We start from the raw sequence: 27786 nt of genomic DNA, 5'->3' as shown, positions 1-27786 counted from the left end.
TAAATTAGGCTGAATGAACTGTTTCGCTGCCAGACAATACTCTGTCTGATAGCCATTTGTAGCAGTGGTATTGTGCAATTAATGTATTGTTTAGTGTTGTGTAGTGGCTTTGCTGGCATGCATCCCACTTATTTTTCATAATTTAGATAAACAGCATTGGTTGAATATAATGTTGGATATTTTTCAAGTACATCCACTCATTCAAGATACAAAGAATTCGCTAACAATGGGCGAATTCATTTTCCATTGCCTGGTGCCCGGTGTGAGCGGAGTTAAATGTTATTTATACATTCCATTGGTCCTTAACCAAAATCTCCACCAACCCGAGGCTCTGGGCCATGCAAAACGAACTCGACCAATGCCACGAGCAGAATTTGCTTAGGGAGGTGGGTGATGGGGGACGTGCCTCCTACGCTTACTCCAATCGCCACTCGAATAAGCTCTTCTCGTTACCTAAACGAAACATACACAAACATGGCGACAAGACAGACACTCAAGATGCTGTCTCCTCTTAGGTTTACAATATATTTGTTATTTTTATTTTCTCCCGGGACATTTTCTTCCACCCTTCGTCTGCATCGAGACCAGCGTTTCTTGCTACCGCAGGACAGGGGTTTTTCTACGGTTAACGCAAAGGAAGAATTTATCCATGGAATAGGCGCGGATGCGAAGCGACGAGCGGCACGTAGTGCAAGGGAAGACATAGCTTCGGGCATGTATCAGCATCGCAATCGGCGGAGTGCAGTCCAACCACCCGTGCCAAAGGTGTATGGACAGGTAATGCATTACTTCTCCAGCAGTAACTACACTTCTACTGAAAGCACGTCTCACGTCACGATCGGAAGGCTATCCTAAGTTAGCTACAGTAGCTCGTTAGGTTTAGCAGCTAGCTAGTTTAGTAACGGAACTCAGCAGCCTATATGGCTTTCTCATTTCATGCGACCCTTGACGAGGAGAGGTGAAGCGCAAATAACCAAAGCCAAGCTGTCGAAGTCAGTCTAGCTTCTTGCCAAGTGTGTGATATTCAGTACCACTGTAGCTAGGTAGCTACTAGACTTTTTTAGAACAGACTGTCCCCTTTCAGCATACGATGCCATGACGAGCTCTTTCTTCCCAATGTAACCTATTCAATGGCATAACCTATTCAATTACGTTACTCTATCTAGTAAACAAACCCTCCGTTTTAAAGTCTACCTACAGACCGACACACATGTATTGCACGAAGTCTTTTGAATTATCTTCTTGACCAACCCAATACAGTATTTTATTTTATCTGACCAGTTTTTCCTGAAACCTGGTGATCATGTCACCACAATCACACAGTTTTGTCTGGAAAATCCAAATGACAGTATACATAAACTTAGCAGTAACACACACCATCATAGCTGGGTGACAGACATCAAAAACAATATAATTCTAATTAGCCAAGACTGACACAATAGAGTCTTCCCAATGTGGAGATGCATGCCATAGTGGAGGCTGCAAATGTTGTGAAGAGCCAATAGTGGCAGTCTTTGCATATTTGATTTGTGACATGGTTGATTTTTGTAAGACGTCGAAGGCTCTTTGCTGAGTTTCTCTATAATGTGATTTCTTATTTATCACGGTAGTCTGCTCTTCAGTATTCACTGCGTTTTACACATCCTCAAATTGGAACAGAAATGGTTGCTTATGTGATCAAGTTTGGAATTCCTCTGCTGGTCAGGTGTCATGTTTTGTTCTTTTGAATCGGATGTGTATTTAGGTTAACTGCAGGCAAGGTATGTCTTCTTGGAATGAGAGTAAACTGTTGTTTAGCCCCCTCTCCCCCCCTTTCAGAAATATCCCCAAATAGCATGCAATTCTTTGCACAGAACAGAAAATAAACACTGACAGTCTCCTCACACACCCATTCCCCTAACTATGAAAGCAAATTTCTTCAGGGATTAAATAGCTTTTTTTCATTAGATAGGGCACCCATGGGATTTAGCCTAGAGGTTTCTAAAGGTGCTCCAGTGAAATTTCACAGAAAGGTACACACTTCGTTTATAAGTAAGGTAGGCTTTTTGTAGCAACTGTAGGGCTGTTATTTTGGCATTTAAGTTCAAGTAAGCTTCCAGTCCCCCGTCCCTAACCATACTGAGCTATATAGATCCAGATATATTTCTCCCTTTTAAATTGAATTGTTGTACAAACCTGTATCGGATGTTGTCAGTGTGTGTGAAATGTGGATTACACTTAATCAATTTCTTAGTTTAAGAACTAGGAATGTGGCTTTAGAGTTCCAGCTAATTGACCAACTATATAGCCATCATTCCTGATAAGTAGAAAAAAACAACTCTGAGACATGGCTTCCAGTAAAACCCCTGAGTCATTCGGTGGAGGCAGTCACGGAGGGGGCTGTATTGGGAAATTCAAGCAGGGAGTGTGACTGAAACCTGCCTTGAGCATCTGCCAGTCGAGATTCTCACTCAAAACAAACAAGAGAGCCAGGCCTCGGCCCTGTTCAGCAGAGACAAAACATCTTGAAATGCAGAGGTCATACCTGAACTTGTCCAATGGTGGTTTTGTGTTGCTTTGCAAATTGTTTTGCTAGTGTGTGCCCTACTCAAAACACCCCTGATGTCGCTCAATCTATCCCGTCAACCGTTTCCCACAGTTCACAAACATATCCAGGGAAATAACATAGCACACTCTGAAGGTGTGTAGCAAGCAGGATCTGGTTCCCTGCCACATGACCCAATGTAAACAGATCCAACAGGGTTTGTGCATAAGACCACAATACAAGTGTCATGTGCCATGGTGATATTTGGCTTGGGGAATTCTTGGCTGTACTCATTTTCCTCATTCGTGTTCATAGTTGTCATTATGTCACACGTAAGGAGCCTTGATGAATATATTTGACTATACTACTATGGTGCCTGGACTTGTTCTGATGCCTAATTCTATGAGCCTGTGTGAGCAAGAAGGATACACATGTTTACAGTTTTCTGTTGAGTTCTTGATAGATTAGGCCTAATGTAGTAGGACAACTGATACTGTTTGCTAACTGCAGCAAAGCGAGTGCTGGGTAAAAATAGGTGCTATGGTAATCAATGAGAATCCTGATCATCTTTATTTCGGCATGTGTGTGTGTGAGCTGGCGAGCAATAGAACAAGCATTGGCAAGTTATACCAGCTTGGTCCCCTTCAAACATTTAATTGGTTTCTTTTGTGTTTGTATATCATTTACTACAGTCTATGACAGATCCTTTCAGGACTACAATTACAGACTAGTTTTTGACCCTTCAAACACACACTTACTCTTTCGGATTGAATTTACTGCAAGTTGCAGTAACGAAGGTGAACAATGCAGATATGGAAAAGGTATGTCCAAACGGGTATTTTCACTGGTGTGTGTGTGTGTGCATGTGTTTGTGAGTTGCATTTCAGCTGACTCGTCTCTCAAGGCCAGATGATAGACGTACTAAATCACCTGAATGAATGAATGAATGTGTTTGTGCAGCACTAACTTAACCTCCCGAAGAACACACACACGCATACAGAGGTATGTCTAACTATGCTTGTTTGGCATTTTTTGGGGACCAACAATTGATTTGCATTCAAAATCGTATTTTCCCTGACCTTAACCCTATTCTAACTTTAAACCTAACCCCTAAGCCTAAAATTGTGGATTGGCAAAATGTCCTCACTTCTCTGAATTTTTGTTGGTTTGCTATTCTTGTGAGGACTTCTGGTACTCACAAGTATAGTCAAATGTGTACACACACACACACACACACACACACACACACACACACACACACACACACACACACACACACACACACACACACACACACACACACACACACACACACACACACACACACACAAAGCTCACCTGAAGTCTCTCTTCAAGCTTGTTTCTCACATTTGACCCCAAAAGAATGTGCCAGGCACTCACTAATGTTTTGCTGTCTAGCTTGCTACTCTTCAGCTGGCAACAGCATCGAGACATTCAGCATGATCTGCCATGTTAACCCACTTATCATTCAGCCTTGTGAAGAAGGACTCTAGTCTCTGTCAAGGAGGCTACTTCAGAGATTCCACAGAGCAGAGCAGACCTTTATATAACATAGCCGAGCCCAGACTTCACCATGGGGAGATAAACTAGCCTATAACACATTGATATCAGGGCCTGTCGCAGCTCGTTGGTCATCATTCAGTGTATATAACAGAAAAAAATAACTATTGTGCGGCATGACTGTCACAGACAGTGGTGCAATTGTGCTGCATCCAACCAAAAATACACACTGGTAGATTGAAAATGCAAATGTAATGAATGCCAGTCCTGCAGCAGGCGGATGATGTCATCGTCGGTTCAGCTCCGCTCCAACGGTGACACTCTTTCAGCAGTGGTTCATTCTGCTCTCTTGAATAATGAAGGAGAACATGGTGGGGAGATGTAAATACTCTCCCTATTTCACAGGAGTTATTCTTTGCTTGTTGTTGTTGTTGAGGAAACAGGTTGACGTAGAGGCACCAAGGTTGTGTTTAGTTGTGCACAAAACCATTTTGCCACTGGAAACGAAAATGAGTGTTTCTTGAACAAGTTCAGGTATTAGCCTACCTCCCTATTTCACTAGTTTCAAAACAATTTCTCTACTGAACACACCCATGCTTCTCAAAGAAGGGAGGGTACATGAGGGGAGAAAAAGAGAAAAATATATTTTTGTGGCACCACAAAAGCTTCTCCTGGATTACCAATGAAAACAATTTTGAGGAGAGTCCAGATTGATGTGACTGATATGCCCCAGTTGATTTGTGCTTTTCAGTTTGGACTGATGGAATCAGCATTGACCAGTCTCCTTCAGACACTCGGCAATGGCTTTTTTGTAAGGCATGGCTTGTGTACTTCCTTTTCCATTCAGATGGGGTTTTTCAACTGACATCAATCTAGCTTCGTCCAGATAGTGCAAAGGATCATGAGCCGTGAGCTATGGACAGATTCATTTACTGTTCCTCACTGGTGAGTTTCAAGGTTTGTCAGAGATAATGTTGAATAATTTTAGATAATTTGGGGCTTGTTAGATGCTTCCAGAGCTTATGTCAATGCACTAGTGCAAAGGAATGAGTAGTGTTAGAATCCCTGGCACTTGCTTGGTAAAGACTGATGGTTGCTTTTGTATGACCACCCGTCCTAATGCCCCAGTGACCAACATGCTGCCTAAGAAACCGATGTACTGAGTCACTTCTTTCTTTGCCACTTTTAACTATCACACTAGCAGACTCAACATCTGGAATCTTGACTATCTATGCTAATAACCGTTTGGCAGAGCTAAACAGGACTCTTTATCGCTATTATCAACGTTAGGCATATTTTCAGGCCCAGCATTTACATTTTCAAGGTCTCAATTGGAGGTGCAACGTCGCAAGACTTCTGGGAACGAAAACAACTTTATGTCGAAGGAGGGCCTTTGATTTTACGGCCTGCACATGCGCAGTTCGGCGCGAGACGACCGTTAGACCCTACGACGTGTTTCTACGCATGAGCTTAGCTAGCCAACTTCGCCATGACATCACCTACAAGTGTGATCAGGGATTTCTATTGGAGAAGCTGTTTTAGCCCATCTTCATGCTGTACTGTTTTTGGTAGTATCGTCAATCACTTGCAAGACCACAAGCAATAGGAGATGTCATTGTGCTCAAAGCTCAAAATGTCTCCACACAATGATTAGACCTATTATTCCTTTGATCACAAATCCAAATAGAATGCAGTTAGTCAGTCCCATCTACTCTAAAAGCTGTATTATGAGATATGGCTAAAGGTAGCCAGACCTTTTGGGAACCAACGGACGACAGTGAGCGTGTGAGGCCCTAACCCCAAGCATAGTACAATGCTTCACGTAACTGGAGCTAGTCGGAGTGAGGCTCATGTCATTACCTGATTTTAATGGCCGATTTTGTTGTCGAGCTCGCCCAGAGGAAGATTGTGTCTCATGCTGCCATTTGCAGCAGTTTACCAGTGCCATCACTCTCCCGATTCAGCTGTGTCAGGAGGACCACACCGGCACCCTTTTACATGGTCCGCGGGCAACGAGGCTTAAACGGTTCTGAGATTTACCGCAGAGTCATCTCAGCCTCGAAGACGGCCTTGCCTTTGACTCAGCTGACCTCCTGGGATGTGTTCAGTAGGGCCCACCATAGCGAAATGTTTTAAAACCTTCTGAATGAGCGTTTCGTATTAGACAAGTCCAGTTAGTAGAAGTGTTCGACTCTGTTTCTCAGGCAATGAGAATGTTAAATGACATGTTCATGCTGAAATCATGCTTATACACACAACAAATTCTTGTAGGCTATTTTGTAGCAATTTGCAGCAGAAAGTCTATAAGCCATAGTACCAATAGTTGGTGTAAAGTTACCACTGAAAGAAGAGGAACGTTTGTTTATCATTTATACAGAAATGAAAGTCTTTGTGTTGTCCAAGTCTGAAGAAATACTGTAGTATAGGGAGAACTGAGCTTTTTAATGACTCACAGCCCCCTGCAGAATGATAAATTAAATATGAGAGAGGGGAGCGCTCGGATGAGAGGTAAAGGCAGTGGGATTTAAAATGACATACTTTTTGGGGATTCACACTTCACAGACTTATTTTCAGAGCTGCACCAATGGAGCGTTGGCGTTTAATTGACCTGTGCCTTCTGCTTTTACACTACTACATCTACCACAAGCACTTAGTATAGCAGCATTGTGTTGTTTCAATGTACACAGTGAAGGCCTCTGACGGTGGGCAATGTGATGTAAAGCTGGTCACTGCTTGTTTTCACTGTCTCACACACACACACACACACACACAAAGAGAGGGAGAGGAGCCTTTAGCAAGGTGCTCCTCGCAAGGTCATAACAATAAAACCACGAAGTGCGTTGCCATAGTAATGTGCATCAGTAAGCTTACCCAGATAAAATCATGAATAAAGAAAAGCACGACAGCTCTGTTCAATACACCAGACACAGCCAGGCAAGGTACCGCAACCTTTCACGGAGGGATTTCTACCAGCTAAGAAGATGCCGTAAACCCAGCAAAATCATTACAATGTCTAGCTGATATCAAATTTGTTATGAAATGCTATTATGGTCCAAGGACGTTTATCGGAGATAAAAGTGACTGTAATCTATCAGATAGTTGCCTAATTCATTGGCCTCGTGTTGAGCTGCATTTTGATGAAGCAGAACAAAAATACATCCGGTCAGTTGAGAGACTGTTCTTTTCTTTGCAGGCCAACCTGAACGATTCCCACAACCAGATGGTGGTGCACTGGGCCGGGGAGAAGAGCAATGTCATCGTGGCGCTGGCCAGAGACAGTGTCGGAGCCACAGGTCCCAAGCATAGCTCGGTGAGTACACAGTAGTACACTTCCTGTGAGTATACTAATGTAGAAGCCTACATTTCCTGTAAGTACATTAACACACCTTGTGTGTGGGAATGGGGATCCACAATCACGCGAAACAAACATATCCATGAACCTATCCACCACTACATCGGGGTTGGACCTGGTCAGTTCCTGGATGGGAGACCAGATGCTACTGGAAGTCATGTTGGAGGGCCAGTAGGAGGCACTCTTTCCTCTGGTCTAAAAAATATCCCAATGCCCCAGGGCAGTGATTGGGGACACTGCCCTGTGTAGGGTGCCGTCTTTCGGATGCGACATTAAACGGGTGTCCTGACTCTCTGAGGTCATTAAAGATCCCGTGGCACTTATCGTAAGAGTAGGGGTGTTAACCCCGGTGTCCTGGCTAAATTCCCAATCTGGCCCTCAAACCATCATGGTCACCTAATAATCCCCAGTTTACAATTGGCTCATTAATCCCCCTCCTCTCCCCTGTAACTATTCCCCAGGTCGTTGCTGCAAATGAGAACGTGTTCTCAGTCAACTTACCTGGTAAAATAACGGATAAATAAAAAATTAAAAAATAGGATAACGCCTGCATGCTGCTTTACAGCCGTGCTGTTTTCGGACACTTTGAATCTTCTCCTTCCCTCTCAGTTCACATTGCCCTCTTTTCAATCTTACTATGGACTGTACATTTCAGATTTTTCCCCCCTATTCAAATGAAGACTCCTTTGTTCAAGGTACCATGGCAGAAATGACAATACTGGTTTACCCACAGTTTGGTTGTGTAATGCAGTGTTTGTGTATCCATGTGTGTTTGTGTACATGCATGTTATTCTGTGTGTGCATGGGAGCCCATTGGTCAGTGACAGACCACATGATGTCAGTGCTGCGAGGCCCAGACCTGTTCCACTGTGCTAATGAGATGGCCTGCCTGCCAGCCGTGTGCTTCCACTCCTCTCCTCGATCAGATTCACTGAGCCATGGATGAATCCCTCCATCTGTTACATCTCTCTCTCTCTACTCTTTCTGCTTTTGATGATATCAGCTCCCTATGCTGTCTGATACTGATGCTCAGCCTACAGTAACCCAACCCAACCCCCACTGCTTTTGTACACAGTGTAAGAAAGACCTCCTGTCCTCAAGGGGTTAACTTGAGATGTGATGCCCTTTGAAAAACAAGTTGTTTATGCTAAACCGCAGAGATACCACTGGTGAAGGACAGTTTGTTTGAACAAGAATTGTTAGTTTTGTGTCTCTATCCACTCCCAGTTCAGTACGTTCCTCGACATAACTTCCAGTCGGCGTTGTGGGCTTTGTGTGCTATTCTCTGTGGTCTGAGCTCCTTGGTCTCTGGCACTCTGATGGGAATCTGAGAGCTCTGACCTCACTCATGTATTGTCTCGGGTAGAGTCTGCAGGACAGAACAGAACAGCATGGAACACTGAACACCTCTTAACATTCTGGATTGGAGTTCTCTCTTAAAGGAACTACAGTTCCACTCTGTAGTCAGTTAGCGTAGACAAAGCTTTTTCCTAAGTATTGTGTTTCTCTCCGTAGATGGAAAGTCTAGCTACTGTCTAAATGCTTTGATTCCTTTTACAGAGTCAGTTAATGGCTTCCCTCCCAAAACACCATTCTAAAATCATTTTGTCCTCTACTACAAATGTGTCCATCAAGAAGCATTCAAAAAATCGAACTTGACAACGCCTAATTTTTCCTGTCCATAAAGCATCACATCCAAAAGTACTGTGCTAGCGGATTTAACTTGTTACCGTGTACCATCACTTCCATGTTCTCACCTCGTTCCTCTCTCCTCTGTCACATGGTAGGTGTACGTGTCTTACGACTATGGAACCAGCTTCTCCCCCATCTCAGAGAGGTTTCAGCTGAGTGGGGAGAAGGAGAAAGAGGGGAACAAGCAGGTCATCTCCCAGTTCTACCACAGCCCCGCTGACAATAAGAGGGTAAGTGGCTGAAAACCATAGAGGTATTGACACTGAGTGTACAAAGCATTAGGAACAACTTCCTAATATTGAGTTGCATCCTCTTTTTGCCCTCAGAATAGCCTCAATTTGTCTGGGCATGGACTTTATAAGGTGTTGAAAGCATTCCGCAGGGATGTTGGCCCATGTTGAGTCCAATGCTTCCCACAGTTGTGTCAAGGTGGCTGGATGTCATTTTGTTGATAGACCATTTTTAAATATCCCCCCCCCCCTTCTCCCCAATTTCGAACTTGTTACATCGTTGCAACTCCCCAACGGGCTCGGGAGAGGTGAAAGGTGGTAAATGCTTCCTCCAAAACATGACTTGCCTAACCGCACTCCTTAACACCCGTCAGCTTAACCCGGAAGCCAGCCACACCAATATGTTGGAGGAAACACCATTCAACTGGCGACCGAGGTCAGCCTGCAGGCACCGAGCCCGCCACAAGGAGTCGCTAGGGCGTGATGCGCCAAGTAAAGCCCACCCGGCCAAACCCGGACGACGCTGGGCCAATTGTGTGCTGTCCTATGGGACTCCCGGCTACGGCCGGTTGAGCCACAGCCCGGGTCTATAGTAACGCCTCTAGAACTATGATGCAGTGCTTTACATGCTGACCAAACCGCTCACGTCCAAAATAAATGTACAATTACATGTTATTCATCATTGCACCCACACTGCTTGCGCATGACAGCGAGCGTCTGCCTGGCCAGGCGCTAAAATAGAAGTTGCTTCTATTTATGACGCTCAACCCGTTGCAAGTCCTGCCTCTCAAATCTCCTCATTGGTTTTTAGAAGCATATACCCACGTGGGTGATTGGAAGATGAACGTAGGTCCACACTCCGGTAGGTTGTAATAATGCTGTGAAGTTGGTTTCCAGCCGCCATATAAAGTCCAAAGAATAAAAATAAGCCTTAAGGAAGGAGGAGAGAAACTAATTTGGTTTACCGTTTTATCTGTGAATTAATTGTTGGAATAGAGGACCTTGTGCATTTCAGGTAAAATAACAACCCAATGTTTATATACGGTAATGTTCCCAGGCTGCTGGAGAGAGAGGTCATGAGCAGATGAGCTCCTGCATTTTCCAGCATGTTTTTACAAAAAAAATTGATTTAGCCAGGGACATATACAGGATGATACCCTCACTCCAGATCAAAACTCCAAACCTACAACCTGATTGTGGACAAGATTACCTGGAAGGATTAATACACCATCCAATACAACTTCATTTAGCACTGAGGTGTGAAGTGAGAGGTGTCGGAGCCTTTGAGCCCAACAAATGGCAGGCTACCCCACCCAAATCCAGAGGCCTTGAAGCCAACTCCTGCTGTTCAGAGACCATCCATGGGTACTGGTACCCCCACCACACTCCCCCCTCTCTCCAGAGCTTTCACTCACCTCCAGCATACAGGCACCGTTGGAGCAAGTGACTCTGAACTTATGGCTAGCCCCAAGTTGTTATATATTTTTTTCTGTTGCATTTTGCTATTTCCCTCATGACGTCTGCATGCTTTGTTGACTATGAACTTTCTTGTTTACCCAACCGTGGGGGAGACTATGCTTGTTCCCACATTCAGGATTCTGACTCTCTTTTGGTTACACAGACTTTTGACCTCCCTCAGGCTTTGTATTCATTTTACCTGATGAAATTGCTGTATTACATGATCATGTTGCTATTTAATGCACATTCAAATGTCATAAATCAACACTGCAGAGCTCTCCATGTCCTCTGCTGTGCCTTGACTGTATTACTCTTGATATCTGGAAATGTGCATGTATACCATGGCCCATCTACTGTTGCTAGCCCCAATTCTGACTTGTTCTCTATCTGTTGCACTGATTTCTGCTCTAGTAAAAGCCTGGGGTTTCTGCACGTTAAAACCGCCATAAAAAAGCCAGACTACGGATGCACACGGGGACGAAGATTGTACTTTTTGGAGAAATGACCTCTGGTCTGATGAAACAAAAATATAACTGTTTGGCCATAATGACCCAACTGTGAAGCACGGGGGTGGCAGCATCATGTTGTGGGGGTGCTTTGCTGCAGGAGGGACTGGTGCACTTCACAAAATAGATGGCATCATGAGGAAGGAAAATGATGTGGATATGTTGAAGCAACATCTCAAGACATCAGTCAGGAAGTTAAAGCTTTGTTGCAAATGGGTCTTCCAAATGGAAAATGAGCTCAAACATACTTCCAAAGTTGTGGCAAAATGGCTTAAGGACAACAAAGTCAAGGTATTGGAGTGGCCATCACAAAGCCCTGACCTCAATCGTATAGAACATTTGTGGGCACAACTGAAAAAGCATGTGCGAGCAAGGAGGCCTACAATCCTGACTCAGTTACACCAGCTCTGTCAGGAGGAATGGGCCACAATTCACCCAACTTGTGGGAAGCTTGTGGAAGGCTACCTAAAACTTTTGACCCAAGTTAAACAATTTAAAGGCAATGCTACCAAATACTAATTGAGTGTTTGTAAACTTCTGACCCACTGGGAATGTGATGAAAGAAATAAAAGCTGAAATAAATAATTCTCTCTACTATTATTCTGACATTTCACATTCTTAAAATAAAGTGGTGATCCTTACTGACCTAAGACAGGGAATATTTACTATGATTAAATGTCAGGAATTGTGAAAAACGGAGTTTAATTGTACTTGGCTAAGGTGTATGTAAACTTCCGACTTTAACTGTATATGCAGATGATACAGTGTTATACTCAGCTGGCCCGTCCCTGGATTTTGTGTTAAGCTTTCTTAGTGTCCAACAAGCTTTCTCTGCCCTTAACCTTGTTCAGAACAACTCCAAAACAAAGGTCATATGGTTTGGAAAGAAGAATGTCCCTCTCCCCACAAGTATGATTACTACCTCTGAGGGTTCAGAGCTTGAGGTAGTCACCTCATTCAAGTACGGTACACTGTCCTTCTCTCAGCACATATCAAATCTGCAGGCTAAAGTTAAATCTAGACTTGGTTTCCTCTGTCGTAATCGCTCCTCTTTCACACCAGCTGCCAAACTAACCCTGATTCATTTGACCATCCTTCCAATGCTAGATTACGGAGACGTAAATTATAAATCGGCATGTAAGGGTGCTCTCGAGCGGCTAGATGTTCTTTACCATTCGGCCATCAGATTTGCCACCAATGCTCCTAATAGGACACATCACCGCACTCTATACTCTTCTGTAAATTGGTCGTCTCTGTCCACCCCGTCGCAAGACCCACTGGTTGACGCTTATTTATAAAACCCTCTTAGGCCTCACTCCCCTCTTAGGCCTCACTCCCCTCTTAGGCCTCACTCCCCTCTATCTGAGATACCTACTGCAGCACTCATCCTCCACATACAACACCTGTTCTGCCATTCACATTCTGTTAAAGGTCCCCAAACACATCCCTGGGTCGCTCTTCTTTCCAGTTCGCTGCAGCTAGCGACTGGAATGAGCTGCAACAAACACTCAAACTGGACAGTTTTATCTCTATCTCTTCATTCAAAGACTCATTCATGGGCACTCTTAATGACACTTGTGTGTATTGTTGTCTCTACCTTCTTGCCCTTTCTGCTGTTGTCTGTGCCCAATAATATTTGTACCCTGCTTTGTGCTGCTACCATTTTGTGCTGCTACCATGTTGTTCTGCTGCCATGTTGTGTTGCTGCCATGTTGATCAATAATGGATCTTATCTTTCACCTGGATTCACCTGGGTAGTCTATGTCATGGAAAGGGCAGGTGTTCCTAATGTTTTGTACACCCACTGTGCAGTATGATGATAAAAGGCCTGTCTATATTGCAAACTGCCCTGATACAGAGGGGTTTTATTATGTTTTCAAAGTATGAGTGTATAGCTCTTTTTCATATGTTCTCCCATCTCCTCAAAACAGCAGAAGGCACATAACGTTATTGAGCTTGTGGTTTCTAAGGGTTGATTTAGGTGTATATAGTGTCTGTGTGTGTGTGCTTGTGTACATGCGTAGTTATCGCTCTTGAGCGCAAGATTGTTCGATGCAGTGCCGTGAGGTTTGGTGCGGTGACATGTTCGATTATGTCTCACTGTGTACCGGTGAGTCATAGCCCTGGCCCCGCCCCCATTCCACCTGGCAATCAGCCCAGTGGAGGTTATTTCCAGGTGCATGGGAAACGCAGTTTGTCAGTCTCTGTAGAGGCCGCAGGCTGGGACCATCCATCTGCAGACAGGAGAGAGAGAGAGAGAGAGGCAGGGCTGCCTGTTATAACAGCAAGAGGATTTCACCATCTTAGTCTGCAACATGCTCCCAACATCATGGAGATGATTACCATGGGAAATTAGTGGTTGCTTCTCATGGGCCCTCTGAGCTGTGAATTCCGGGCCCGTATTTAGCAAGCCTCTTCAGAGTATGAGTCCAGATCTAGGATCAATTAATCTCTGTCCATAATAAGTGGATTCATTATGATTTAAAAGGTAAAAAACTGATCCTAAATCTCCTTCTCTAGACACTTGATAAATATGGGTCCGTCTAGCCTCCCCTTTATAGAAAGCATATGATGAAGTGTCTGAGAGCTAAATTGCAGTGATCACTTTAGGTCGTGATTTATGAATGAAGCGGGATCTGAGATAATGAATGGTTAGCCTGTAGCATAACCCGCTGTCTAACATTACATGTCGGCCCTATCCTTTTATACCAAGTCTGACTGGTTATGGATCTGCCTATTTATAACATCTACTTCAAAGAAAGATTCACCTGTTTTGATGTTACATAATTGTTGTGCATGTCTGAGCGATGCTCTATCTATTCCCGGGGTCATTTCATGTTTTCTTGTGTATAAGTACTCAACCACCTCTGGCAGCTGTGAGTCTTTCTGTGTAAGTTTCTAAGAGCTTTGCACACCTGGATTGTTCAATATTTGCACAATATTATTCTCTGTCAAGTTAGTTGTTGATCTTCGCTAGACAGCCATTTTGTCACGCCCTGACCTTAGTATTCTTTGTTTTCTTTATTATTTTGGTTAGGTCAGGGTGTGACATGGGTGATGTATGTTTTTTTGTCCCTGTCTAGGGGTTTTGTATGTCTATGGTTGCCTAGATTGGTTCTCAATTAGAGGCAGCTGTTTATCATTGTCTCTGATTGGGAACCATATTTAGGCAGCCATATTCCTTGGGTATTTCGTGGGTTATTGTCTATGGTTAGTTGCCTGTGTCTGCACTTGTTTGTATATAGCGTCACGTTCGTTTTGTTGTTTTGTATAGTTTGTTTAGTGTTTCTTCGTTAATAAACAGAACAAAGTATTCACATCACGCTGTGCCTTGGTCTCCTCCATTCAACGAACGTAACACATTTTCATGTCTTTCCATATATTTTTCAACTAGGCTACTCGTGACCATTCAATTTTATCTTGGTAAGCAACCCCAGTGTATATTTGGCCTTGTCTTTCAGGTTATTGTCCTGCTGAAAGGTGAATTTGTCTCCCAGGTTTTTCTCCAGAATTTTGCCTGTGCTTAGCTCTATTCAGTTTATTTTTATCCTAAAAAACTCCCTAGTCCTTGCTGATGACAAGCATACACGTAACATGATGCAACCACCACCATGCTTAAAATATGAAGAGTGGTACTCAGTGATGTGTTGTGTTGGATTTTCCCCAAATAAAACGCGTTGTATTCAGGCCACATGTTTTGCAGTTTTACTTTAGTGCCTTGTTGCAAACAGGATGCATGTTTTGGAATAATTTATTCTGTACAGACTTCCTCCTTTGTCTTTTAGGTTAGTATTGTGGAGTAGCTACAATGTTGTTGATCTTTCCTCAGTTTTCTCCTATCACAGCCATTAAACTCTAGATGTTTAAATTCACCTTGGCTTCATGGTGAAATCCCTGAGTGGTTTCCTTCATCTCTGTCAACTGAGTTAGTAAGGATGTCTGTATCTTTGTAGGGACTGAGTGTATTGATACACCATCCAAAGTGTAATTCATAACTTCACCATGCTCAAATGGATATTCAATGTCTGCTTTTATTTTACCCATCTACCAATAAGTATCCTTCTTTGCAAGGCATTGGAAAACCTCCCTGGTATTTTTGTTTAAATCTGTGTTTGAAATTCGCTAATCGACTGAGGGACCTTACAATTATCTGTATGTGTGAGGTACAGAGATGAGGTAGTCATTAATAAATCATGTTAAACACTATTATTGCACACAGAGTCCATGAAACTTATTATGTGACTTGTTAAGCACATTTTTACTCCTGAACTTATTTAGGCTTGCAATAACAAAGGGGTTGAATAATTATATATATTTGTAATATTAATTTGTCAGGTTTCTACTCCCCCCACACTTTGACATGATGCTGTATTGTGTGTAGGCAGTGACACAAAATCTCAATTTAGTGAATATGAAATTCAGGCTGTAACACAATAAAAATGTGTAGAATGTCAAGAGGTGTGGATACTTTCTGAAGGCACTGAATCTGGTGATATAACAGTGGAGTAAGTCCCTGATGTTTCTCTCTATGATGTGCTGTACATGTGGGACCTACTATATCCTAGTCGTGACTCATCTACAGTATGAGACATCATTTCAGCTTTGGATCGTCATCTCATAGCATCCATCTATTTCACTACCTCCCGCTCGGTGCCTTGCGCTACAGAGCTTTTGTTCTCACAGGGGCTCTGTCCCGTTTCCAAATGGAGGCCATTGAGAATAGAGGAGTTATTGGGAAGGCAGCTAAAAAATAGATCAAAGGAAGGACTGACAAAATGGGATTATAGCTCTGTATAATTGCATAATCTGAAGTTTTAATTAGGCATTTCAAATTAAATATCTCTTGACTAGTTCTGTGAATATTTTTAGATTTTGGGGGTAGGGATGTTTGCATTCTCTTTTGAATTAGCGAGACTAGAGATATCTGGAATTGAGATATTAGGCCAGTTATTGCTATTCTAGTTTGTTGAAATCAGTCAGGCTTGACGTTTTGCCACATCAGAGGTTTATTCACTTCGGAAAGATGCAGGTGCAAATAGAAATATTATGTATAGAGCAATAATGAATCCCTGTTCTACTATCTATTCTACACAATATACACTGCTCAAAAAAATAAAGGTAACACTTAAACAACACAATGTAACTCCCAAGTCAATCACACTTCTGTGAAATCAAACTGTCCACTTAGGAAGCAACACTGATTGACAATAAATGTCACATGCTGTTGTGCAAATGCAATAGACAACAGGTTGAAATTATAGGCAATTAGCAAGACACCCCAATAAAGGAGTGGTTTTGCAGGTGGTGACCACAGACCACTTCTCAGTTCCTATGCTTCCTGGCTGCTGTTTTGGTCACTTTTGAATGCTGGCGGTGCTTTCACTCTAGTGGTAGCATGAGACGGAGTCTACAACCCACACAAGTGGCTCAGGGAGTGGAGCTTATCCAGGATGGCACATCAATTCGAGCTGTGGCAAGAACGTTTGCTGTGTCTGTCAGCGTAGTGTCCAGAGCATGGAGGCGCTACCAGGAGACAGGCCAGTACATCAGGAGACGTGAAGGAGGCCGCAGGAGGGAAACAACCCAGCAGCAGGACCGCTACCTCCGCCTTTGTGCAAGGAGGAGCAGGGGAGCACTGCCAGAGCCCTGCAAAATGACCTTCAGCAGGCCACAAATGTGCATGTCTGCTCAAACGGTCAGAAACAGGCTCAATGAGGGTGGTATGAGGGCCCGACGTCCACAGGTGGGGGTTGTGCTTACAGCCCAACACCGTGCAGGACGTTTGGCATTTTCCAGAGAACACCAAGATTGGCAAATTCGCCACTGGCGCCCTGTGCTCTTCACAGATGAAAGCAGGTTCACACTGAGCACATGTGACAGTCTGGAGACGCCGTGGAGAACGTTCTGCTGCCTGCAAAATCCTCCAGCATGACCGGTTTGGCGGTGGGTCAGTCATGGTGTGGGGTGGCATTTCTTTGGGGGGCCGCACAGCCCTCCATGTGCTCGCCAGAGGTAGCCTGACTGCCATTAGGTACTGAGATGAGATCCTCAGACCCCTTGTGAGACCATATGCTGGTGCTGTTGGCCCTGGGTTCCTCCTAATGCAAGACAATGCTAGACCTCATGTGGCTGGAGTGTGTCAGCAGTTCCTGCAAGAGGAAGGCATTGATGCTATGGACTGGCCCGCCCGTTCCCCAGACCTGAATCCAATTGAGCACATCTGGGACATCATGTCTCGCTCCATCCACCAACGCCACGTTGCACCACAGACTGTCCAGGAGTTGGCGGATGCATTAGTCCAGGTCTGGGAGGAGATCCCTCAGGAGACCATCCGCCACCTCATCAGGAGCATGCCCAGGTGTTGTAGGGAGGTCATACAGGCACGTGGAGGCCACACACACTACTGAGCCTCATTTTGACTTGTTTTAAGGACATTACATCAAAGTTGGATCAGCCTGTAGTGTGGTTTTCCACTTTTAATTTTGAGTGTGACTCCAAATCCAGACCTCCATGGGTTGATAAATTTGATTTCCATTGATCATTTTTGTGTGATTTTGTTGTCATCACATTGAACTATGTAAAGAAAAAAGTATTTAATAAGAATATTTAATTCATTCAGATCTAGGATGTGTTATTTTAGTGTTCCCTTTATTTTTTTTAGCAGTGTATTTCTAGCTTAACATTCTGTAACACTCATGAACAGACCCCAGTGGGTATTTAGCCTAACCTTGGCCGTCTTGTCCTTCTCTCGTTCCAGTACCTCTTTGCAGACAGCACCAACAGCTACCTCTGGAACTCCTTTGACTTCTGCAAGACCATCCAGGGGTTCTCCATCCCCTTCAAGCCCACAGACCTGCTGCTGCACAGCAAGAGAGCCAACCTGGTCCTGGGATATGATGGCTCCCACCCCAACAAACAGGTAGTCAACTGACTGCTATAGAAATGCTGCTTCACTTTCTTGAAAAAGGTCTCGGACAGAAACGTAGACAATTACCAACATGCAGAGGTGTTTTTATAAAAAATGTTTAACCGGGAAGTCCCTTGAGATCATGATGGAGATCTTTGTGTAGGAGGAGTCTATTATAATGATCAGAGCTATAGTACATCAGGCTCCTCCTTTGCCAGTAGCTCTGTGGCCCCCAGTAGGTTCGGGGTTAGATGCCTATGTGGACAAATGGCTCCACTCCATATGCTGGATTACCGTACCATAGCCCCACAGCATTTGATTTATATTACAGCGTGACTGTTCTAGAGAAACAAAGCCGATATTTCTGAATGTAGGACAGTTGCATAATTGCAAATAGAATGGTGCATATTTAAATACTGGTTAAATGTCACAGCTGCATCTACTAAACTGTCTCTCTGAAAAATACAATACGGAGGACATTTTGTGGAATTTTCCCCTGACTAATTATTCACATTTCAGCTCAACTGAAATGATGGAAAACGGTTGACTCTCAAACATTCTGCCAGTTACATACAGCCTGGAGTCAACATGTGACCATAATTTACTCCCCACCCCCGCCTCTGTTATTTTTGCAGCTATGGAAATCTGACGATTTTGGAGAGACATGGGTGTTGATCCAAGAGCACGTGAAGGCATATTTCTGGTAAGATCAATGTCTCTGTATACAAAGGTGATGATTGTGTGAGGAGAGGTAGAATGTACAGTCATCAGTATAATTAATTGTCTCTGTTGAGTGTCAGAGTGTCTGCAAAACATTAAAGCAACGATCTGTGAGAGGGATGGGTGGGTTGTGTGTGTGTGTGTGTGTGTGTCTTCCTGTTTACTTCCTGTTTTTCTGTGTTCTGTGACTGCTTGCCTCCTCAATCTGTCCCTCACTAGACCTCAGACAGTGGAGAGATAAACATGTCTTCTGATCGCTGTATGCTTACCAAGCATGCAGCTTGGGAGCTAACTCCCTGCCTCTCCAAGTTAAAAGCATAGATAATTGAATGACAATGCAAAGAAAATGCCACTACGGTCCCTGAGGGAGAGAGACACTGATTACCTGATTGTTATTTGGGACTCACTATGTGTGAATGATTTTGAACCCTCCTATCAACCAGATCTCGGTTCAAATAGTGTTTGAGATCTTTCAAATACTTTTGAACGTTTGCTTGAGCCTGGCTGGAGTGCCAGATGAGCAGAGTTTGCACAGACAAAGTCGATCAAAATAACAAAAACAATCTGATACCGCTAATGATGATTGCGACACATTCAGTGCCTTGTGAAAGAGATCAGCCATGTGTCTCTCACCACGTAATGTAGGCCTAGGCAGGAGAGTGGCGCACTCAAACTTTAAAAAATCTGTTTTACTTTCAAATCCCATCCATAAAAGGATTTGACCGATCTGTTAATGATTTAAAGGCGTGGATGCGGAGGGTTAGTTCCGGTTAGACATCACTTTCATTCCCTCGCAGGATCTCTGCCTTTTAATAGGGGACAACAAGAGGCTCTCATTCTCCACTGCAAATATGTAATGCTGCTTGTCAGCTACAGCAGGGGTCTGTTCAGGAGGGTGCAACATTTCAGAGCGTTCCGATTTGAAATGTATTGTGTAGAACGTTAAGCTTGCCTGTTAAGTATTAGGAATCACGTCCGTTCTTTTCAGTGTATTTCTATCTGTATCGTTCGGAACATTTTCACCTTATTGAAAGCATTTTAATCTCGCCAGACTATTTGTACACACATCTTCTGGTGTCAGAGAGAGACACACAGCCCTTCTCCCTTTGATTTTCCCTCCTGCTTTCTCTGACGGTGGAGGTGGTCGTATATGTGGCGACTTTGAGGAGCATCGAACAGACTGCCTTCTTTCTGATGAATAAGTGATTGTCTGCCAGGGCCCCACTTAACTCTGTCTGTACAAGTGGCATAATGTAGTCAGTAATACCAGGCAGCGCTGCAGATAACATCGCAGCTACCGCTGCAGTCTCTCCCCCCCGAGCTCTTTCTTGTGTTTGGGAGATGACGCCCCTCCCCCCACCAAGTGTGAACGTTGGAGATCCTCTTAGATCACACTTCTGAGCCTCAGAGTCTCAGGAGACCGTTGCAGAGGGAAGATTTTGACTACAAATACCCATACAACCCAACAACTAACATGAACAAACCATTTCATCCCAAAGCAGTAACTATACGCACAAAGCTTGAAAGTCTTTGCGGACTTCTGAGGAGGAAAGCAGCTCCAGAAGTGTGTACTGCTGCACTCCTCCCCAAATATTTCAAAGCATTGGATTGGTGTAAGCATTGGATTGGTGTAAGCATTGGATTGGTGTAAGGATTGGATTGGTGTAAGCATTGGATTGGTGTAAGCATTGGATTGGTGTAAGCATTGGATTGGTGTAAGCATTGGATTGGTGTAAGCATTGGATTGGTGTAAGGATTGGATTGGTGTAAGCATTGGATTGGTGTAAGGATTGGATTGGTGTAAGCATTGGATTGGTGTAAGCATTGGATTGGTGTAAGCATTGGATTGGTGTAAGCATTGGATTGGTGTAAGCATTGGATTGGTGTAAGCATTGGATTGGTGTAAGCATTGGCTAGAAAGAGTTTTTTTATTTTTCTCCGCTATATTTTTTCCACCAGTCATTTTCCTTTTAAATCTGGACGCAGCTACTGACTCCGCTGTGTCTAACTGCTTCTGCATCACCAGCTGCATTGAGATCTTTGTCTGGTGCTTCTTCCTCCTCTGCCTCTATGGCCAGTTTTCCTTTTTAACCATGTGTGTCCAGTTCTTTGCCGATTATGGGCTTTCCATGTCTAATCCGTTTGTGGAGGCCACAGAGAAAGGGGCCTGCGCTGCAGATCAGGCTAAGAAGGCTGTAAGCCCTGGGGTTTTGTCTGGTTCACATCCCACTGTTGGACGTGTTTAACCAACTAGCAAATTGTATGTATTTGTTTTCCTTTTTGTCCTAAACATTTGATCCTGTTTGGTAGGAGGATCAAGATAATAAATAAAAAGAATAAAGACGCCCTTGTTTCGCACTGTGGATTAGATAGGCTAACTTTAACCCACTGCCCTGCCAGCGTTACATTGATAGGATAGCCCATATATGCAAAGTTCCAAACAGCCCCAAATTCTGCTAGATAGACAGACAAGACCCCAAACTCTGCTACTTAGACCTGCCCCCAAAGTCTGCTATGGGCAAGGCCCCCAAAGTCTGCTATGGGCAAGGCCCCCAAAGTCTGCTATGGGCAAGGCCCCCAAAGTCTGCTATGGACAAGGCCCCCAAAGTCTGCTATGGACAAGGCCCCCAAAGTCTGCTATGGACAAGGCCCCCAAAGTCTGCTATGGACAAGGCCCCCAAAGTCTGCTATGGACAAGGCCCCCAAAGTCTGCTATGGACAAGGCCCCCAAAGTCTGCTATGGACAAGGCCCCCAAAGTCTGCTATGGACAAGGCCCCCAAAGTCTGCTATGGACAAGGCCCCCAAAGTCTGCTATGGACAAGGCCCCCAAAGTCTGCTATGGACAAGGCCCCCAAAGTCTGCTATGGACAAGGCCCCCAAAGTCTGCTATGGACAAGGCCCCCAAAGTCTGCTATGGACAAGGCCCCCAAAGTCTGCTATGGACAAGGCCCCCAAAGTCTGCTATGGACAAGGCCCCCAAAGTCTGCTATGGACAAGGCCCCCAAAGTCTGCTATGGACAAGGCCCCCAAAGTCTGCTATGGACAAGGCCCCCAAAGTCTGCTATGGACAAGGCCCCCAAAGTCTGCTATGGACAAGGCCCCCAAAGTCTGCTATGGACAAGGCCCCCAAAGTCTGCTATGGACAAGGCCCCCAAAGTCTGCTATGGACAAGGCCCCCAAAGTCTGCTATGGACAAGGCCCCCAAAGTCTGCTATGGACAAGGCCCCCAAAGTCTGCTATGGACAAGGCCCCCAAACTCTGCTATGGACAAGGCCCAAAAGCAATGCAACACACTCTAATTTCGGCAAGGCCTGAAACTCTGCCCCAAACTCTAATATTGGCAGTTTCCCGGCTGTATGCAAAGTCCCCAAACTAACATTAGACAGGCAAGGTCCCAAGTTTGTCTGACTGGGGTCTTTCTTATCCTCTCTACATGGACAGCCTGCTCCCATAAAAACACGACCCCCTCTAAAATGTCACGCTATAGGCCAGTCTAGACCCTAGGCTCTCTCTGTTTGGCTCCATTGTTAGTGAGAACACTCTGTGTGAATCTGGAATGCCTTATGGAAGATGATCATAAACTACTGTAAACCTCTCTCAGTTCTGCTGGAGCTTACCGTAAGTTCACAGCTTAAAATGTCCACACACAGAACTTCTACTGGAAATGTGCAGTTGGGAAACTATAAATACATCAATGTGTGTGGTAAATGGATTCTGAGTTTCAAATGTGTTCACAGGAACACGTAGGCCGTTCCACGATACTAGGATTGTCAGTAATCCGTAAAACATTTCTCGGTTTTTCAGAGTCTGTCAGTGAGTGTGTGTAACCATAACTCTATGTCCATCTGTATGGTATGACTAAGTTGGGCCCAGAGTTTTCCCAGACCATGTTATCTGAACGGGAAGACCTCCAAGGCCCTTAAGTCCTTCCTGTTCAGTTCACATAGTCAATAAATATAAACTCACGGTAAAGGGCTTTGAGTTTGTCTTGGTCGGGCCACATGGTCAGAGAGAAACTCTTGGCCCTACCTATGTCCCACAGACAGGCGCTAATTTCTGCATCTTTCTAGGGGTGTGGAGCCGTACGATTCCCCCACCACGGTGCTGGTCCAGAGGCACGAGCCCCAGGGGGTGTCCAGCATCCTCAGCAGCACCGACTTCTTCCAGAGCGAGCAGAACCGCCGAGTCATCCTGGAGAGAGTGGACAACTTCCAGCTCCGGGACAAGTACATGTTCGCCACCACTTCCACAGTAAGTGACGTTGACCTGCAAGGGGATTATACATGTCAGGTAATCTGTTGCTCTTGCGGTGTTGAAAATGTGGCTCATGTTATTATGGAGAGGGATACCCACATTGATTATTTGAACACGAATTGGGTGATCCAACCATAACTATCTTCTAATACAGTGCCTTCAGAAAGTATTCACCCCCACTTTTCCCACATTTTGTTGTTAAAACCTGAATTGAAAATGGATTAAAGGGTGTAATAATAGTGTTTTAACTTGATTTTTTGAATGACTACCTTATCTCTGTACCCCACGCATAAAATTATCTGAAAAGGTCCCTCAGTCGAGCAGTGAATTTTAACCACAGATTCAACCACAAAGACCCGGTAGGTTTTCCAATCTCGCAACGAAGTGCACCTATTGGTAGATGGGTAAAAATAAATAAAAAAGCAGACATTTAATATCCCTTTGAGCATGGTGAAGTTATTTATTATACTTTTGGATGGTGTATCAATACACGGAGGCACTGCAAAGATACAGGCGTCCTCCTAACTCAGTTGCCGGAGAGGAATAAAACCACTCAGGGATTTAACCATGAGGCCAATGGTGACTTTAAAACAGTTACAGAGTTTAATGACTGTGATAGAAGAAAACTGAGGATGGATCAACAACATTGTAGTTACTCCACAATACTAACCTAATTGACCGAGTGAAAAAAAGGAAGCCTGTACAGAATAAAATATTTCAAAACATGCATCCTGTATGCAATAAGGTACTACAGTAAAACTGCCAACAATTTACCAAGTTATTAACTTTGTGCTGAAAACAAAGTGTTATATTTGGGGCGAATCCAAGACAACACATCACTGAGTATCACTCTTCATATTTTCAAGCATCATGGTGGCTGCATCATGTTATGGGTATGCTTGTCATCGGGAAGGACTAGGGATGTTTTTAGGATAGAAAGAAACGGAGTAGAGCTAAGCACAAGCAAATTCCTAGAGGAAAACCTTGTTCCGTCTGCTTTCCAACAGACTCTGGGAGACAAATTCACCTTTCAGCAGGACAATAACTTAAAACACAAGGCCACTCTGGTTGCTTACCAAGACAATACTGAATGTTCCTGAGTGGCCTAGTTACAGTTCTGACTTAAATTGTCTTGAAAATATATGGCAAGGTTTGAAAATAGTCTGTCTAGCATTGATCAACAACCAACTTGACAAAGCTTGAATAATAAAATGTAATAAAATCTTGTACAATCCAGGTGTGCAAAGCTCTTGGAGACTTACCCAGAAAGACTCACAGCTATAATCACTGCCAAAGGTGCTTCTAACATGGATTCAGTGGTGTGAATACTCATGTAAATCAGATATTTCAGTATTTCATTTTCAATACATTTGCAAAAGTTTCTAAGTACATGTTTTCACTTTGTCATGGGGTATTGTTTGTGTAAAAAAAGAAAACAAATAAAAAATCACGCTGTAATAGCAAAATGTGGAATAAGTTAATGGGGCGGCAGTAGTTAGAGTGTTGGGCCAGTAACCGAAGGTTGCTGCTGTTCTGCCCCTGAACAAGGCAGTTAACTCACTATTCCCCGTTAGGCCATCATTGTAAATAAGAATTTGTTCCTAACTGACTTGTCTAGTTAAATATATATTTTATATCAATTTAAAAAAGTGTATGAATCCTTTCTGAAGGCACTATAAGTCATTAGTCAAACCCATCATATTCAAGTGGTAGGCTTAAATACCGGATAAGTCCACCACATGCATAGAGGGTGAATCGTTCTAAAGGGAGTATCTCTTATCCCTATCTGAAGGTTTGGCCTCAGATGACCCCAGCAGTGTCTGGTTGTGACACATTGTTTGTCATATGGAAGCCACAGGCGTACAACTGCTGCTCTTTGAAACGGATGGGGACGGTTTGATCCCGGGCTCCTTCTTTGGCTGTGAATCTGTGTCACAAATATCCAGCATGCTTGGCGTGGCCACATGCGGCCCAATAAAGCATTATACAATGAAAGAGGAACTTAACCATTGACCCCTCCTTTTTCTGAATGTGGAGACTGAGGAGACCGTGCCGTCTCATGTACTGTGGAACACCGGGTTAATGTGGTCTGACACACACAATCCCATCACAACATGGCTGAAATATGAGTCTATTCTGAGCCAATTACGGTTAATGATTTTTGTTTATGCAAACTCGGGCCTTTCACTGAAGGACCACACAGATTCGCTGCAGTCAGCCCTGTGTTGTTAAACAGGCATGGCCAGATACACATGCTTGTATCTGAATCCTGGCATTACTGCCCAATTTCACACACACACAAACACACAACTGCCTTTTGAGTGAGCATGGAATAATGGTAGCGGAATGGGGAAAGGGAGAGACTGAAAATAAAATGGCAGAGGGCTGGTTGGGGCAGTGGAGAGGCAAGGTTCTATTAGCTTAGCTTGTCCAATGTTGACTACATATGGATTCTTCAACCCCTGTAAATATGCATTCTTCAACCCCTGTAAATATGCATTCTTCAACCCCTGTAAATATGCATTCTTCAACCCCTGTAAATATGCATTCTTCAACCCCTGTAAATATGCATTCTTCAACCCCTGTAAATATGCATTCTTCAACCCCTGTAAATATGCATTCTTCAACCCCTGTAAATATGCATTCTTCAACCCCTGTAAATATGCCCATTGTGTATTGTGAATATTTTTCTACATTGTAACTACCATATCTTTATTCATATCAGTCTCTTACAAATCAATTGACTCAACATTCACAGTTACATGCGTACCTTCGTAAAGTCATCCCTGCTCTCTCTGGACAAGGCGAACAACTCCATGTAACGCGCCACTATGACGGTCTCCATTAAGGCAAGCATATCCTTTTACAAAGTATATATTTTACTAGGCAAGTCAGTTAAGAACACATTCTTATTTTCAATGACAGCCTAGGAACAGTGGGTTAACTGCCTTGTTCAGGGGCAGAACGACAGATTTGTACCTTGTCAGCTCGGGGATTCGATCTTGCAACCTTTCGGTTACTAGTCCAACGCTCTAACCATTAGGCTACGCTGCCGCACCATCCTAGGTGGGTCGCTCAGATTGTCAGAACAGCGACATGGTTTATGTTTTATCGTCTGCTGGGTGAACCCAATCAACCTGTTGGTCAGGGCCAGAGAGTGCAGCTTGTCAGAAATTACCGATCTATGTGCTGTTAATGAAGTTGTGGTTTGGTGTCCCAGGGGTGTCAATAACCGCTCAGGCACACATTCATCAGGACTCTGTTGCCGAGTGCAGCCGTCTCAAGTACTGTTGCTATTCCCAATGGGCTGATATGTTCCATTGCCAAAGGATAGTACGGTGTGTGTTTTCTTTCTGACTAGCATTGTTACTCCAAGCTATATCATTTCACACTTCTACTCGTAGAAAGTGATATTCCCACTTTCATTGTAGATTTGGATTGTTTTTATAAATGGTAATGAGGCTAAACACAAACAAATGGTTGGACTGTAGTTTATGTTAATCAAGACCATTCACCTGAATCAAAAATAGGCTAATTTAAAAAACGATATGGATAATCTACACTGAGTGTACAAAACATTAGGAACACCTTCCTAATATTGAGTTGCACCCCCGTTTGCCCTCAGAACAGCCTCACTTTGTTGGGGTATGGACTCTACAAGGTGTCAAAAGCATTCCACAGGGATGCTGGTACATGTTGTCACGGCTCCTCCTCTGCCTGCAGGAGGCACCCCCCCATTGGAACCGCCCCATTGGAGTCAACATTGTCACGGCTCCTCCTCTGCCTGCAGGAGGAACCCCCCATTGGAACCGCCCCATTGGAGTCAACATTGTCACGGCTCCTCCTCTGCCTGCAGGAGGCACCCCCCCATTGGAACCGCCCCATTGGAGTCAACATTGTCACGGCTCCTCCTCTGCCTGCAGGAGGCACCCCCCCATTGGAACCGCCCCATTGGAGTCAACATTGTCACGGCTCCTCCTCTGCCTGCAGGAGGCACCCCCCCATTGGAACCGCCCCATTGGAGTCAACATTGTCACGGCTCCTCCTCTGCCTGCAGGAGGCACCCCCCCATTGGAACCGCCCCATTGGAGTCAACATTGTCACGGCTCCTCCTCTGCCTGCAGGAGGCACCCCCCCATTGGAACCGCCCCATTGGAGTCAACATTGTCACGGCTCCTCCTCTGCCTGCAGGAGGCACCCCCCCATTGGAACCGCCCCATTGGAGTCAACATTGTCACGGCTCCTCCTCTGCCTGCAGGAGGCAGAGGAGGAGCCATGACAATGTTGACTCCAATGATTTGTTGTGTCAAGTTGGCTGGATGTCCTTCGGGTGGTGGATCATTGCTGATACACACAGGAAACTGTTGAGCGTGAAAAACCCAGCAGAGTTGCAGTTCTTGATGCACTCAGACCGGTGCATCTGACACCTACTACCATACCCCCTTCAAAGGCCCCTACTTCCATACCCCCTTCAAAGGCCCCTACTTCCATACCCCCTTCAAAGGCCCCTACTACCATACCCCCTTCAAAGGCCCCTACTTCCATACCCCCTTCAAAGGCCCCTACTTCCATACCCCCTTCAAAGGCCCCTACTACCATACCCCCTTCAAAGGCCCCTACT

The 27786-nt window shown here is 44.3% G+C and overlaps 1 protein-coding gene across 2 annotated transcripts in view; it reads left to right on the top strand.

The window, feature by feature from the left end:
• The first annotated feature begins 397 nt into the window (after positions 1–397).
• The window catches only part of LOC118396836 (sortilin-related receptor-like), a 73259-nt gene continuing 45870 nt past the window's right edge, over positions 398–27786 (top strand). Inside the window, exons 1-6 of one of the 2 annotated variants that reach the window (XR_008067851.1) lie at positions 398–777; positions 7239–7355; positions 9185–9319; positions 18041–18202; positions 18826–18893; positions 22982–23162. Coding sequence is in view for 1 of the 2 variants with exons in the window: in XM_052467458.1 (XP_052323418.1) it covers positions 475–777; positions 7239–7355; positions 9185–9319; positions 18041–18202; positions 18826–18893; positions 22982–23162 (966 nt within the window). In the remaining variant the exon portion in view is untranslated. The remainder of the gene's footprint in view (positions 778–7238; positions 7356–9184; positions 9320–18040; positions 18203–18825; positions 18894–22981; positions 23163–27786) is intronic. The other variant, XM_052467458.1, reaches the window with a different exon arrangement.

This window comes from Oncorhynchus keta, chromosome 18, assembly GCF_023373465.1.
Source record: "Oncorhynchus keta strain PuntledgeMale-10-30-2019 chromosome 18, Oket_V2, whole genome shotgun sequence".
Lineage (NCBI taxonomy): Eukaryota > Metazoa > Chordata > Actinopteri > Salmoniformes > Salmonidae > Oncorhynchus > Oncorhynchus keta.
This window is presented reverse-complemented; position numbering and strand designations above follow the sequence as displayed.